The sequence below is a fragment of the Scyliorhinus torazame genome, chromosome 19, assembly GCF_047496885.1.
Source record: "Scyliorhinus torazame isolate Kashiwa2021f chromosome 19, sScyTor2.1, whole genome shotgun sequence".
Taxonomy (NCBI): Eukaryota; Metazoa; Chordata; class Chondrichthyes; order Carcharhiniformes; family Scyliorhinidae; genus Scyliorhinus; species Scyliorhinus torazame.
The window spans coordinates 85,729,381-85,745,963 of NC_092725.1; the positions used below are offsets into that span (position 1 = coordinate 85,729,381).

Below are 16,583 nucleotides of genomic sequence, written 5' to 3' on the forward strand. Positions count from 1 at the left end.
TCAGGTCAGGGAGAAGAGTGCATAGGTGACCATGACTTTAGGGCAGAATGGCAGAGGTTTGGGGGGGGGGGGGGGGAATGGAGGCCCATGCAGGGGTGGTTCAAAGTTTCTTCGTGAGGCTCATCCTTGCACTCATTTCCCTCCACTACTGCAGAAAAATACCTTTTTTTCAACCCTAACTTGCTGGACCCTTTCTCGCCTTGGTTCCTGTTCCAGGCAGTTTGACTTGCCAGGTTGGATCATCCATTGATTAATATTGCAGTGGGGTCCAATTGTGTCATCTGAACTCATTCTGCATTTTGAAAAAAATATCCACTTGTTTTGGGTGGGTGTTCTTAGCCGGAAGGTATGTTTCCAGCTGAATTTTAATTGACCACCCCCTCTCCATCCCTTTCCCTCCCTCTCTCCAACCCTCCCCATTGCCTCCCTCTCTTCCTCCCCTCTCCCTACTTCTGCTGGGTAGGAAAGGGTTAAATTCCCCATCAATTTTGCAGTTGAGAACAGATGAACAAATAATATTTACTCAAAACATCTCTCTAGAAGCATGATGCACGGAACAAACCTCAAGACCTACGATTGCTGGACCACACATTAAGCCATGGTTACTACCCCAGGGTAATTATGTCAGGTTATTAATTCTCAGTAATCACCAAGATTCATTTATGAGTCATTTGGTCTTATATATAATAAACAAAATAAGTGCTACTTTCTACCAATGTATTAAAAAGTTGTTTGCTGTGATATTATGGACATGCTGGCAACAAATGCTGTGAATCGTTAAGTACTGACATAAATTCAGAGAAGTTTCTTTTGATGTAATTTACACTCTTTGCATTTTTATTTTAGGACAGACTGTTCCATCAAGGACACACAGAACAGCTTCTGCACCATTTAATGTTTATCCATCTTTTTTTTCCTGATGTTTGAACGAGACTAATGTTACATGAGGTGTATTTGAGAAGTTCAAACTAGGAATATTGGCATATGCAACTTTTACACAATTTTTGACAGCAAATTACCATAAAGGGTGAAGTGAGCCACCGTGGTCAGGTGCCTGAATTTCAAATGGATGGCGATCAGCGAGGATCAACATTGGAAAGAATCCCCTACCCAAGACCCATTGGGATGCCCATGGCTCGGGTACACGACTGCCTTGCGATGCCTTTTGCAGAGGGCTTGCCATTACCTTTTCCTGTTGATCCTGCATACCTGGATGGCACATACTGTGAAGGATATGCCAACAGGCTGTCTTACCTACCTTTCCATAGCCACTTGGGCATCTATGATTATTCTTTTGAACCGGCTTTTATAAGAAAACGCAATGAAAGGGAGCGGCAGAGGGTGCGCTATGTCAATGAAGGCTATGCACGACTCAGGGAGCATCTCCCAGAAGATTTTGTAGATAAAAGGCTGAGCAAAGTGGAGACTTTAAGGGCTGCTATCAGCTACATCAAACACCTTCAGGAGTTACTGAACCCTTCAGAGACTAAAGAGAGAGGGTCACTATCTCCGAGGGTTATGGAGATTCATAAGCTTCCGTGCCCTGCACCAAGAAGAGAAGGCAATAGTGATGGAGAGTCCAAATCCTCTTCACCTTTCAGTGAACTTGGTGAGCTAAACAGCTAACCAACTATTTGATGCAATAGATCCAACTTATTTAACATAAAGTCGTCCACTACAGTTTGCCAGACCTTTACATCTTTTCCATGCAGTGACCATTTCTGATCTGCAGTTTGAAATACACTATTGATTTTTCCACCATTAATGCTTTGTCATCAAATCAATAATCAGTGCACCACCGTAGATTCGTGGGTAAACAGATGCAAACAGGGAGAATGCTGAAGAATCTCGCATATCTTTTAAATATAAAATTCACAAAATGTGACAGAGGAAAGCCAACTTTGGACAACAGCCTGATGTGCGAAGGATACTGTTTAAGAGATTATGCACAGTGACATTTTCATTTGGAGCCTCAATTATTTCTCTGCCTTCCTCAAAGCAATAAATATATATAAGAAGAAGCCTAGAAGAGGAGAGAGAAAGACACAGCTAAAACTTTGTTAGTGACTGAGATCCGGTTATGGTGCAGTTATTTAACAGCATGTTTACACGAAGCGACACTTCTTCACCAAAACCTAATGAAAGTCAAGACTCTTGTATGATTTGGAAATAAAACTTGTGAGGAAATAATATGATTTTTTTAATTGTATAAAGCAAGTACAACTTCACTATTGCATTTCAAACAGCAACAACAACCATGTATGGTGCAGAAACATAATTGTATTTCCCATAGGAGCATTGTAAAACAAAATATAATACCAAGCCACATAAGGAGATAGTTGGTCAGATGAGCACATGCTTGATCAAAGAGATAGGTTTTAAGGATTTCCTTAAAGTAGAAAGGTAGAGAGGTATAAGGGGGAATTATAGAGTTTAGGATTGAGGGAGCTAAAGGAGTGGCAACCAATTAAGATTGGGAATGCTCAAGAGGCCAGGATTATGTATGCAGATATCCTGGAGGATTGTGGGGCTGGAGGAGATTGTAAAAGTAGGGAGGGGTGGGCCATGAAGGGATTTGAAAATTGAGGTGAGAATTTTAAAATCGAAATGTTACCTGAATGTTACCTGAACAGGAATGAATGTAAGTCAGCAGTAAAGGGGTGATAGGCGAATGAGGCTTGGTGCGAGTTATGACACAGGCACTAGATTCTCAGGGTCAAATAGGGCACCATGGGTGGAATTTAATGTTGGCAAAAAGGGGCTTGCCAGTGGCGAATCAATGGGAACACAATAATGCTTTTTCCTGGGTCGTTTGACGTCATTATAAAGCAATCAGGCCCCTACCTGGGCAGCATCTAACCTCCCATCAAATTAAGCCCCGTGTAGGGCGGAAATCCCAGCTCGAGATCTACCAGCCAATCAGAGGCCAACAACTCTCCAGTACAGACAGAACCACCAGGACTGGTGGCAATTGGCAGGACTGCACTCATACTTTTGATGCATTATCAATTACTACAAAGACGAGAGTAGAGAATAATCGAGGCTTTATTGAGCTGAGATGTGTGGCCTCTTGCAGCTGCTACCAGAATGGGAGCAGCTCTAATGTGCACACACATTTATACGCCGCCTACTGGGCGGAGCAGGCAGGGGTTTAACCCTGTACCTCTAGCACAGGATCCTTACCGTACTACATCTAATATACAGTTACTACATCTAATATACAGTTAGTGGTGCCTACCACATTCACCCCCTGTTAAAAAAAGAGTCCAGCGGGGGTGGTGGAAAAATTTACAGTTCAGGCAAAATCTACGGGTTCAGTCGGTCGGGTGCCTTGATCCTCCGCTGTGATCGCCTCGGTCCCGGTGCTAATGTGGGCGATGACCTGGCCGCCTGTGACTCTGGGAGCGTGTTGTCCTCGTCTTCATCCCTGAGTGGAACCAGTGGGAGGACGGATCGTCCTGGGGCGGGGGCTGTGGTGAGGTGCGCTGGGGGGAGGGTGAGTGGCGCCGGGGCAATCGGAGGGAGACTGTGTCCTGGCGCCCGTCGGGGGCACCACGTAGGCGTACTGCGGGTTCGCATGCAGTAGTTGTACTCTTTCGACCAACGGGTCCGCCTTGTGGGTCCGCACGTGTTTGCGGAGGAGGACGGGTCCAGGAGCTGCCGGCCATGTTGGGAGTGAAACCCCGGAGGTAGACTTCCTGGGGAAGGCAAGGAGACGTTCATGGGGGGTTTCGTTAGTTGCAGTGCAGAGTAGTGATCGGATGGAGTGAAGCACGTCACGGAGGACCTCCTGCCAGCGGGAGACCGGGAGATTTTTAGACCGTAGGGCCAGCAGGACGGCCTTCCAGACCGTCCCATTCTCCCTCTCCACCTGCCCGTTTCCCCGGGGGTTGTAGCTGGTCTTCCTGCTCGAGGCAATGCCCTTGCTGAGCAGGAACTGACGCAGCACATCACTCATAAAGGAGGATCCGCGGTCACTGTGGATGTAGGTGGGGAAACCAAACAGGGCGAAGATGCTGTTGAGGGCTTTGATGACGGTGGCAGAAGTCATATCAGAGCATGGGATGGCGAAGGGAAATCGGGCGTATTCATCGACTACGTTCAGGAAGTACGTGTTGCGGTTGGTGGAGGGGAAGGGCCCTTTGAAGTCCATGCTGAGGCGTTCAAAGGGGCGGGAGGCCTTCACCAGGTGTGCTCGGTCTGGCCGGTAGAAGTGCGGTTTGCACTCCGCGCAGACCTGGCAGTCTCTGGTGACAGTCCTGACCTCCGCAATGGAGTAAGGCAGGTTGCGGGCATTTATGAAGTGGAAGAACCGGGTGACCCCAGGGTGGCAGAGACTATTGTGTAGGGCCCGGAGTCGGTCCACTTGTGCGCTGGCACATGTACCTCGGGATAGGGCATCGGGGGGCTCGTTGAGCTTCCCAGGGTGATACAAAATCTCATAATTGTAGGTGGAGAGCTCGATCCTCCACCTAAAGATTTTATCATTTTTGATCTTGCCCCGCTGTGTGTTTGATGCTCGATCAATAACTCCAGAAGCAAGATTGGAGACTATTGAAGGCTTTATTACATTAGATGTTTCCCCCAGCAGTGCAGGTACAGAAGGCAGCTGCTGGGGCGACACGGGCTCTTATACTCCGCCTTACTGGGCGGAACCAGCAGGCAGGCTTAACCAATGAAAACAGTACCTCCTACACCAATGGTCTTACAGCATTACAGGGTACTGTAATACCTCTAATACCGACTACCACATTCGCCCCCTGTTAAAAAAAGAGTCCGGCGGGGGTGGTGGCCTCGCATTACACAGTGGTAGAGGTTAAGGTTATGGAGGTACCCGGTATAGATCAGTACAGTGGTTTTGCCTCGTTACATCGCAATTATTTACAAAATTTATTTACAGTTCAGAATGAAGCAATTAGTCGATCGGGGGCCCTGGTCGTCCTCTGCGATCGTCGTAGCTTCGGTGGCGATGCAGGTGCCGGCGTGGGCATCTGTGGCTCCGGGAGCGTGGCTTTGGCTTCTTCGGCAGCTTCATCACCCCTAGACGGGACCGGTGGGAGGACCGATCCACCTGGGAAGGGGGTGGCTGTGGGGTGCGCCAGTGGGAGGGAGGGTGGGATTGGTGGTGGGGGAGTGTGTGGGGATCTAGCGGGCGCCAGGTCCCGTAGGGAGACCGTATCCTGTCGGCCGTCGGGGTACGCCACGTAGGCGTACTGAGGGTCAGCGTGGAGGAGATGGACCCTCTCGACCAATGGGTCCGACTTGTGTGGCCGCACGTGTTTGCGGAGCAGGATGGGTCCAGGAGCTGCCAGCCAGGTTGGGAGCGAGGTCCCAGAGGAGGACTTCCTGGGGAAGACAAGGAGAGGTTCGTGAGGTGTTTAGTTGGTCGTTGTACACAGCAGTGACCGGATGGACTGGAGGGCATCCGGGAGGACCTCCTGCCAGCGGGAGAATGGGAGATTCCTGGACCGTAGGGCCAGTAGGACGGTCTTCCAGACCGTTCCGGTCTCCCTCTCTACCTGTCCGTTTCCCCGGGGGTTGTAACTGGTCGTCCTGCTCGAGGCGATGCCCTTGCTGAGCAAGAATTGACGCAGTTCGTCGCTCATAAAGGAGGATCCCCTATCGCTGTGTATGTAGGCAGGGAAACCGAACAGCGTAAAGATACTGTGGAGGGCTTTTATGACGGTGGCTACAGTCATGTCGGGGCAGGGAAAGGCGAATGGGAACCGGGAGTACTCGTCAATCACGTTCAGGAAGTACGTGTTGCGGTCGGTGGAGGGGAGGGGCCCTTTGAAGTCCATACTGAGGCGTTCAAAGGGACGGGAAGCCTTTATCAGGTGCACTTTCTCTGGCCTGTAAAAGTGCGGCTTGCGCTCCGTGCAGATTTGGTAGTTCCTGGTGGCTGTCCTGACCTCCTCGATGGAGTAGGGCAGGTTGCGGGTTTTAATTAAATCGAAGAATCGAGTGACCCCCGGGTGGCAGAGGTCCTCGTGGGGGGCTTGGAGGCGGTCCGCTTGTGCGTTGGCACAAGTGCCGCGGGATAGGGCATCAGGAGGCTCATTTAGCTTCCTGGGACGATATAAGATCTCATAGTTGTAGGTGGAGAGTTCGATCCTCCACCGTAAGATCTTGTCGTTCTTTATCTTGCCCCGCTGTGCATTATTGAACATGAAGGCCACCGATAGTTGGTCAGTGAGGAGAGTGAATCTCCTGCTGGCCAGGTAATGCCTCCAAAGCCGCACAGCTTCTACTATGGCCTGGGCCTCCTTTTCAACTGAGGAATGGTGGATTTCTGAAGCGTGGAGGGTGCGTGAGAAGAAGGCCACGGGTCTGCCCGCTGGGTTGAGGGTGGCCGCCAGAGCTACGCCGGACGCGTCGCTCTCGACTTGGAAGGCGAGGGACTTGTCCATGGTGTGCATCGTGGCCTTTGTGATGTCCGCTTTGATGCGACTGAAGACCTGGCGGGCCTCTGTCGACAGGGGAAAAACCATGGATTGGATTAGCGGGCGGGCCTTGTCCGCATAGTTGGGGACCCACTGGGCATAACAAGAGAAAAAACCCGAGGCAGCATTTCAGGGCCTTGGAGCAGTGAGGGAGGGGGAACTCCATGAGGGGGCGCATGCGTTCAGGGTCTGGGCCTATAACTCCATGTACTACGTAGCTGAGGATGGCTAAATGGTCGGTGCTGAACACGCATTTATCCTTGTTATATGTGAGATTAAGGATTTTTGCGGTATGGAGGAATTTTCGGAGGTTGGTGTCGTGGTCCTGCTGGTCGTGGCCGCAGATGGTGACATTATCGAGGTACGGAAACGTGGCCCGCAAACCGTACCGGTCAACCATTCGGTCCATCTCTCGTTGGAAGATCGAGACTCCAATAGTGACACCGAAGGGAACCCTTAGGAAGTGGTAGAGCCGCCCATCTGCTTCGAAAGCAGTGTATTTGCGGTCGCTAGGGTGGATGGGGAGCTGGTGGTAGGCAGACTTTAGATCCACCGTGGAAAAGACCTTGTATTGTGCGATCCTGTTGACCAGATCGGATATGCGGGGGAGAGCGTACGCGTCCAGCTGCGTAAACCTGTTGATGGTCTGACTGTAGTCAATGATCATCCTATGCTTCTCCCCGGTCTTTACAACTACTACTTGAGCTCTCCAGGGACTGTTGCTAGCCTCAATGATACGTTCCCTCAGTAATCGCTGGGCCTCCGACCTAATAAAGGTCCGGTCCTGGGCACTGAACCGTCTGCTCCTGGTGGCGACGGGTTTGCAATCCGGGGTGAGGTTCGCAAACAGGGAAGGCGGATCGACCTTGAGGGTCACGAGGCTGCAGACAGTGAGGGGGGGTATAGGGCCGCTGAATTTAAAGGTTAAGCTTTGGAGGTTGCATTGAAAATCTAACCCTAAGAGTGTGGCAGCGCAGAGGTGGGGAAGGACGTAGAGATGGTAATTTTTAAACTCCCTTCCCTGGACCGTGAGGTTCGCTACGCAGAACCCCTTGATCTCCACTGAATGAGACCCGGAGGCCAGGGAGATTTTTTGGTTAACTGGGTGAACGGGGAGAGAACAGCGCCTTACCGCCATGTGTTATTGAAAATATGGAAAGATATGTCATTTGATACATGGAAGTCTGGCAATATCTGGTCTGAGAGAAACATGAGAGAATATAGGGCAAGATCCCACAAAGGGTTAACAGCAGCTGCAAAGAGCAGGATTGTAAAATGCAGATAGCCTTGGTCAAGCAAGCTTAACAAACACACAGGATTTTTGTATGAAGCTAAAAACAATGTTTCACACCTTCATTCAAATTAACTATCTTAGTAAGCAGCTGGAAAGGAAAGAATGGGGTTCAGTTGAATTTGGTAACAATTCTAGGTGTGAAATTCTGCTAACACCAAGTAATTTAAAGAAAATTGGAGACTATCAGTCTACGAGAAACATGGGCGAAATTCTCCGACCCCCCGCTGGGTCGGAGAATCGCCGGGGGCTGACGTGAATCCCGCCCCCGCCAGTTGCTGAAGTCTCCGGCACCGGAGATTCGGCGGGGGCGGGAATCGTGCCGTGCCGGTTGGCGGGCCCCCCCGCTCGATTCTCTGGCCCGGATGGGCCGAAGTCCCGCCGCTAAAATGCCTGGCCCGCCGGCATAAATTGAACCACCTACCTTACCGGCGGGACAAGGCGGCGCGGGCAGGCTCCGGGGTCCTGGGGGGGGGCGCGGGGCGATCTGGCCCCGGGGGGTGCCCCCACGGTGGCCTGGCCCGCGATCGGGGCCCACCGATCCGCGGGCGGGCCTGTGCCGTGGGGGCACACTTTCCCTTCTGCCTCCGCCACTGTCTCCACCTTGGCGGAGGCAGAAGAGACTCCCTCCACTGCGCATGCGTGGGAAACTGTCAGCGGCCGCTGACGCTCCCGCGCATGCGCCGCCCGGAGATGTCATTTCCGCGCCAGCTGGCGGGGCACCAAAGGCCTTTTCCACCAGCTGGCGGGGCGGAAATTCATCCGGCGCCGGCCTAGCCCCTCAATGTTGGGGCTCGGCATTCCGCACCTTTGGGGCGGCGCGATGCCCGTCTGATTTGCGCCGTTTTGGGCGCCAGCCGTCGAACATCGCGCCCTTTCCGGAGAATTTCGCCCAGTATTTAAAGCTAAAAACAAAGTCAAAATTATGAGCTGAGGACACAATTGGAAAATAAAACTATAGAAAGTACAGGAATTAAAAGTAACACCTCTTGAAGTCAAAGCATTTTGAACATCACAAAGGACACAATGTAATCAGATCTGTGAGATGAAGTCCGGTCAAAATGAATACTTAGTTGTATTAGAATGTTTAGATCAAAGATACTTTACACAATCAAAGTGAAATACAATAAAGTCATAAAAACGTAATAACTGTTAGAAAGAGAATATAAACCCAGAGACCAGGGGCGAAATTCTCCGGAAACGGCGCGATATCTGCCGACTGGCGCCCAAAACGGCGCAAATCAGTCGGTCATCGTGCCGCCCCAAAGGTGCGGAATGCTCCGCATCTTTGGGGGCCGAGCCCCAACCTTAAGGGACTAGGCCCGCGCCGGACGAATTTCCGCCCCGCCAGCTGGCGGAAAAGGCCTTTGGTGCCCCGCCAGCTGGCGCGGAAATGACATCTCCGGACGGCACATGCACGGGAGCGTCAGCGGCCGCTGACGGCATTCCCGCGCATACGCAGTGGAGGGAGTCTCTTCCGCTTCTGCCATGGTGGAGACCGTGGCGAAGGCGGAAGGGAAAGAGTGCCCCCACGGCACAGTCCCGCCCGCGGATCGGTGGGCCCCAATCGCGGGCCAGGCCACCGTGGGGGCACCCCCCGGGGCCAGATCGCCCCGCGCCCCCCCCAGGACCCCGGAGCCCACCTGCGCCGCCTTGTCCCGCTGGTAAGGTAAGTGGTTTAATCTACGTCGGCAGGACAGGCATTTTAGCGGCGGGACTTCGGCCCATCCGGGCCGGAGAATCGCGGGGGGGGGGGCCCGCCAACCAGCGCGGCGCGATTCCCGCCCCCGCCGAATATCTGGTGGTGGAGAATTCGGCAACCGGCGGGGGCGGGTTTCACACCAGCCCCCGGCGATTCTCCGACCCGGCGGGGGGTCGGAGAATCCCGCCCCAGAGCAGGAACTACCAGAACTCAGAGAAGCAGAGAGACGGAGAAGCAGAGAAGGAAAAGCAGCTCAGAGTCAGATTGCAGTCAACTCGGCCATGGGAAAGGGACAGGGCAAAGCAGCCGAGTTAAAATAGCTAATACATCTGAGGAGGACTAGAATTTAAAGAGTAGGCAGAGTCAGCTCAGAGTCAGCTCAGGGATAGCCAGCAGAGTCAGCTCTCATAGCTTGGTACATGGGAAAGATAGGACATAGCAACCGAGCAGAACAGTGGTCATCTAAAGAAGACCAGACTTTAACGAAGATTGATTGTCAAGTTGGGCCTGAAGGTCCCTTCAACCAACCAGAAGGATCCAGAAGCAAGATCTTTTTACTTTTCTGTAAAGACAGTGATCGCAGCTTTTAAAAGAAAAAATATAATAATAAAATAACTTAATTTAACCTGAAATAGTGGTTATTCCAAATTACTTACTTAGCTATGCGGGACCCAGGATCGATGCTACTAAGTGATAAGTAGATGAAATCTTCGGTGAAGGTATGGGTTATACCGGGGGATAACATGAAAATATAGTTTGACCTGAATAGCACCCACCGAAGCCTGCATCGGAGTCAGGGAGTGAGAATCCCTGTTCACCATTTAGAATGTCGGCCCTTTTTGGCAAAGGGGAACTTCTAAGAATAGTGGTGAGTTTTCAACAACACGCGTTGGGGTGCATGAAGCTCTCCGTGCTCCCAGAGTCGATCAGACAGGATGTTTCAAGCCCATTGATGAGCACGGTCGTCGTTGCAGTCGAGAGTGTTCGGGGCCGAGACTGGTCCAGGGTCACCGAGACTAGTCGTGGCAGAAGTTGGATTTTCTCCTCGGGCGGTGTGTGGTCATCCGAGTCAGGGTCCTGAGAGTCCAGCTAAGATGGTGGCGCCCACTGGTCGCACATGGCTGGGGGTGCACAAGATGGCAGCGCCCATCCATCACACGTGGTGTCCGAGAGACAAGATGGCGGCGCCCGGAGGCCACACGTGGCCCTGAAGGAGGAAGATGGTGGTTCCCTCTGTCCGCACGTGGCCCGTGGAGAGGGTTGTGGTGATGGTTCGTATTCGCCGCCGGAGACCACAGCGACCGCCCGGGCCTGGCATACCGCCACAAAGTGGTCCTTTTTGCCGTATCCTTTGCAGAGTGATGAGCGGGACGGACAGCGCTGACGGGGGTGCTTGGCTTGCCCGCAAAAATAGCAGCGGGGCCCCCCGGGGTTGCCTGGCAGTCTCACAGCACAAGCTTGTGGGGGGATGGGGGATGCATCGGAGTCGGTCGCGGGGGGGTTCCACGCTGCCCAAGGGGCTGCCGCGCGGTCAAGGACGTAAGCACATGCGTTTTGGGAGGCCACATCCAGGGAGCTAGCAAGGGCCTGTGCCTCCTTGAGGCCGAGTGTCTCTTTCTCCAGCAATTTCTGGCGGATTTGGGAGGACAGCATACCTGCAACAAATGCGTCCCGGATCGAAAGTTTTGTGTGTTTACTGGCCGAAACTTGCGGACAGTTACAGTTCCTCCCCACCACCAGGAGCGCACGGTAGAACTCCTCCAGCGATTCCCCAGGGATTTGTCGCCTCATCGCTAGTAGACAGCATGGTAGCATTGTGGATAGCACAATTGCTTCACAGCTCCAGGGTCCCAGGTTCGATTCCGGCTTGGGTCACTGTCTGTGCGGAGTCTGCACATCCTCCCCGTGTGTGCGTGGGTTTCCTCCGGGTGCTCCGGTTTCCTCCCACAGTCCAAAGATGTGCGGGTTAGGTGGATTGGCCATGATAAATTGCCCTTAGTGTCCAAAATTGCCCTTAGTGTTGAGTGGGGTTACTGGGTTATGGGGATAGGGTGGAGGTGTTGACCTTGGGTAGGGTGCTCTTTCCAAGAGCCGGTGCAGACTCGATGGGCCGAATGGCCTCCTTCTGCACTGTAAATTCTATGATGTCGGGCGTAGACCTGGTTTACAGGGCGAATATAGTGTCCTTTCAGCAGATTCATTGCGGCCTCGAAATCGTCCGCGTCCTCGATGAGAGTGTAGATCTCTGGGCTTACCCTCGAGTGCAGAACTTGCATTTCCTGGCCGTCCTGAGATATCCATTGAAACACGCCAGCTTGAAGGTTGCCGCTGAGTTTGCCGCGTGGGGGCTGAGTTGCAGAAACTCCAGCTTGATTCGGAGCTCCGTTCTTTAAAATCTAGTGTAATAAATTGATGCTCGATCAATAACTCCAGAAGCGAGATTGGAGACAATTGAAGGCTTTATTACACTAGATGTTGCGCACGTACAGAAGGCAGCTGCTGGGGCGACACGGGCTCTTATACTCTACCTTACTGGACGGAACCAGGAGGCAGGCTTAAGCAATGAAATCAGTACCTCCAACACCAATGGTCTTACAGCAGTACAGGGTACCGTAATACCTCTAACACCGACTACCACAGTGTTATTGAACATGAAGGCAACCGACCATTGGTCAGTGAGGAGAGTGAATCTCCTGCCGGCCAGGTAATGCCTCCAATGCCACACAGCTTCCACGATGGCTTGGGCTTCCTTTTTGACAGAGGAGTACCGAATTTCAGAGGCGTGGAGGGTGCGGGAAAAGAATGCCACGGGCCTGCCTGCCTGGTTGAGGGTGGCGGCCAGAGCGACGTCCAATGCATCGCTCTCGACCTGAAAAGGGAGGGACTCGTCGACCGCGTGCATCGTGGCCTTGGTAATGTCTGCCTTGATGCAGTTGAAGGCCTGGCGGGCCTCAGCCATCAGGGGAAAAACTGTGGAGTGAATGAGTGGGCGGGCCTTGTCCGTATAGTTAGGGACCCACTGGGCATAATAGGAGAAAAACCCCAGGCATTGTTTCAAGGCCTTGGGGCAGTGGGGGAGGGGGAGTTCCATGAGAGGGTGCATGTGGTCGGGGTCGGGACCTAGAACTCCGTTTTCCACAACATAGCCAAGAATGGCTAAGCGGTTGGTGTGGAACATGCACTTCTCCTTATTGTCCGTGAGGTTAAGGAGAGTGGCGGTGTGGAGAAATTTGAGAAGGTTTGCATCGTGTTCCTGCTGATCATGGCCACAGATGGTGATGTTATCCAAGTACGGGAAGGTGGCCCGCAGTCCGTACTGGTCAACCATTCGGTCTATCTCACGTTGGAAGACCGAGACCCCGTTAGTGACGCCGAAGGGAACCCTAAGGAAATGATAGAGGCGGCCATCAGCTTCGAACGCAGTGTATTGGCGGTCTGCCTTGAGGATGGGGAGCTGGTGGTAGGCAGATTACAGGTCCACTGTAGAAAAGAACCGGTACTGTGCAATCTGATTGACCATATCAGATATGCGTGGGAGGGGGTACGCGTCGAGCTGCGTGTACCGATTGATGGTCTGACTGTAGCCAATGACCATCCTCTGTTTCTCCCCAGTCTTTACTACTACCACTTGGGCTCTCCAGGGGCTGTTGCTGGCCTCAACAATGCCTTCCCGCAGCAGCCGCTGGCACTCCGACCTGATGAAGGTCCTGTCCTGGGCACTGTACCGTCTGCTCCTGGTGGCGACGGATTTGCAATCCGGGGTGAGGTTTGCAAACAAGGAAGGTGGATCGACCTTAAGGGTCGTGAGGCCGCAAACGGTGAGGGGTGGTAGGGGTCTGCCGAATTTTAAAGTTAAGCTTTGGAGATTGCATTGGAAATCCAGACCGAGTAACAGGGCAGCGCAGAGGTTGGGGAGGACGTAGAGTCGGAAGTTGCTGAACTCTACACCCTGGATGGTGAGGGTCGCGATGCAGAACCCCCGGATTTCCACGGAATGGGATCCGGAGGCCAGGGAGATTCTCTGGGTAACGGGGTGTACCGCGAGGGAGCAGCGCCTTACCATAGAGGGGTGGATGAAACTTTCCATGCTCCCGGAGTCAAGAAGGATGGAAGTCTTGTGCCCATCGATTTTCACCGTAGTCGTCGCGGTTGCGAGGTTGTGAGGCCGGGACTGGTCGAGGGTGATCGAGGCGAGCTGCGGCTGGTGCTGGTAGGCCCCGGGCTGGTCGGCGGTGGTGTCAGGCGATGAACGGCCAGACGAAGTTCCCGACGAGCAGGGGTCCTGAGGCGCCGTGCAAAATGGTGCCGCCCACAGGGCGCTCATGGCTGGCGGCGTTAAAGATGGCGGCGCCCACGGGCTGCGCGTGGTCTGTAGAGAAGATTAAAGACTGATTAAAAGTTCTGTATGCTCGACTACCAAAACTGCCTGGCAGTTGCCAGGATGTGCAGGGCACGGCAGAAATCGTCTAAGGACTCACCGGGGAGTTGCTGTTTCGTGGACAGGAGGTGCCTGACGTAGAGTTTGTTAACCGGCCGAACGTAATGTCATTTCAGGAGCTCCATTGCTTCAGTGTAAGTGGGCGCATCCCGGATTTGGGGAAAAATATCGGAGCTCACCCGTGAATAAAGGACCTGGAGCTTCTGTGCGTCCGAGGGTTGTTCAGCCGAGGATTGGAGGTAGCTTTCAAAGCAGGCTAGCCAGTGGTCGAAGGCCGATGTGGCGTAGGCTGCTTGAAGGTGCAGCTGTAGGCGATCAGGCTTGATACAAAGTTTATTCATGTACAATGCAGGAAGGGGGGCTAAAGAAAGAGAGAACACTGGACAAAGGCACATATCAGGGTTTCAGTACCAAAGGGGCTAAGATAGATTCAGACATAAATGTTGCAGAGGTAGCCTTTGTGTAAGAAAATAAATGGAATTTCAAACTAAGCTCAGTATTGAACAAGGCCTCAATCTTTTGATCCGGGTGAGGCCAAGGAGTCCTCACTCTCCGTCCGTGAGAAACTCGGCACAGGCTCAAAATCTGGAGAGAATCAACAAACGTGAATCTCTCCGGCGTGAATGGGATTTGCAATTTTCATCCACCCCCTTGCCGTTGGAGTAGTGCAAAGTGGGCCTTCACCCAGTCTTCCTCACACAAGCTGACTCCATCCTGCCCATGAAGTCAGCTTGCACACATACACTGATATCATCTATTCTCTCCACCACTTCTCGCAATCCCTCAACTGCCAGCATCTTTATTGTCAGACTAGTTATCTGATCCACAATTTCCTTGGGTGCTGTTTCTGAAGTCACCAGGATGCACTGGAATTTTCAAATTTTCAAAGCAAGGTCAGTGGAGGGAGCTAGCAACCCAAACACCTTTAATTAACTGGTTGCTAAACTTGTCGAGGAACTCGTCAATGAGCTGGAGCGGGGCAGAGTAACATTTTCAAAGGGAACAACGGGAAGGGCGAACGGCCTGGGGCACATTACTGCACAACTGTTAAGAGCACAGTGGGGAGCCATTATGTAATGTTGCTAAAATAAGGTGTTAAAAAAACAGGGTTATTCAAACTGAGGTGCTCAAGTGATGAGCAATATCAGCTAGCAAGGAAAATAGGGCAAGGATAATAGCAAAGTACTGTGGATGCTGGAAATCTGAAATAAAGTCAGAAAGATTTTCATAGATATTGCCAGACCTGCTGAGTATTTCTAGCATTTTCTGTTTTCATTACAGCTAGGCAGGCGGGTTTGGGTAGTTAGAAGTTGAGTGGAAATGAAAACAAGGGAGCTGAAGTGAATCTTGCAGATAAGATGAAGTTGGAGAACATGGGTGGGAGAAGGGGGAAAGCTGCTGAGCTTTGGGGGTTCAAAGCTGGATAATAATAATCTTTATTGGTGTTACAAGTAGGCTTACATTAACACTTCAATGAAGTTATTGTGGGAAATTCCCTGGTTGCCACACTCCGGCGCCTGTTCGGGAAAACTAAGGGAGAATTCGGAATGTCCAACTCACCTAACAAGCACATCTGTTGGGACTTGTGGGAGAAATCCGGGGCACCCGGAGGAAACCCACGCAGACACAGGGAGAACGTGCAGACAGTGACTCAAGAGGGAATCGAAACCCGTGACCCTGTGAAGCAACCGTGCTAACCACTGTGCTACCATGCCACCCTAATGAATGCATAAATTATATTGGTTATTATCAAGAATGAGGAGTTTTCCAGTGTCCAAGCTTAGGGGTGAGAGAAAAAAAGAATATCTTGGGGAGTGAATCAGTCATCAGTGTGGGATTTGGGGGTTCAGGAAAATACTGAATTTTATTATTAAAGTTATGCATTTTGATTCACTTTATGCACATTTATACTTCACAATTATTAATTTCTGGGGCGGGATTCTCCGTCAGCTGACACTGGAATCGGGAAACGCGATTGGCTGGAAAATTGGTTTTGACAGTGAAATTGTGGCGGCGCTTGTTTCACGGCAAATCACAATTCTCTGGTGCCTAAACAGCGGTGGCAATGCGTTCCACTCCGCACACACAGGAACGCTGTTGGCATATCATTAGCGGGCCTGGCCTGGTATTCTCCGGGGCCTCCGTGATTCTCCGCCTCCACTGGGGGGAATTCCAAACGGCAAGATTCACGTGCTTTTAAAATCGTGAAACATGGCTTCTGAGGAAGAGAAAGGGGTAAAGAAAGTGTCCAACATCGCCATAGTTTGCTGACGGTTGTGCTGCTGGCGGGGAGGGGGTGCTTCTGCAAGGGCCGGAGGGAGTAGCGGTGGGTGGCCAGGAGGTGGGCCTTGGAGTCGGGATGGATGGGCAGGGAACACCATTGCCACACGCTGCAAAGCTGCCATGGAGCTGAGCACGTCGCTGACTGCCCACTGTGAACTTAGGGCCACAGGTCATACGTCTGCTCCCCCAGGCCACCCCCCCCAGGTGCCTTCTGGCCCCAGCCGACCCATTAGTGGAATGGGCGTGCTCTAGTGCAACCTGTGCCATTGTGTTGGCTGGGGTGAGGGTGTGTGGGGAGAGAAGTGTGTATATGTGGCTGCAGCTTGTCGACCTCCTTAGTGTCAATCATGGACCCAGCGAATCCCGCACCATTTCTCATTGGAATTAATTGTGCTCCACGTGGCGCCGGTGCCCTCAACGGTCGCT

The 16,583-nt window shown here is 52.3% G+C and overlaps 1 protein-coding gene across 1 annotated transcript; it reads left to right on the forward strand.

Annotated features, from left to right (window-relative positions):
- Positions 1 to 1,065: 1,065 nt before the first annotated feature.
- Positions 1,066 to 1,626, forward strand: LOC140395961 (achaete-scute homolog 5-like). Its single transcript, XM_072483989.1, has one exon. The coding sequence runs from the start codon at positions 1,066 to 1,068 to the stop codon at positions 1,624 to 1,626; it is 561 nt and encodes a 186-aa protein (XP_072340090.1).
- Positions 1,627 to 16,583: the final 14,957 nt, after the last annotated feature.

What these genes read in the sequence shown, in the direction of transcription:
- LOC140395961 (XM_072483989.1), top strand. Translation starts at nt 1,066, where the DNA reads ATGGATGGCGATCAGCGAGGATCAACATTGGAAAGAATCCCCTACCCA.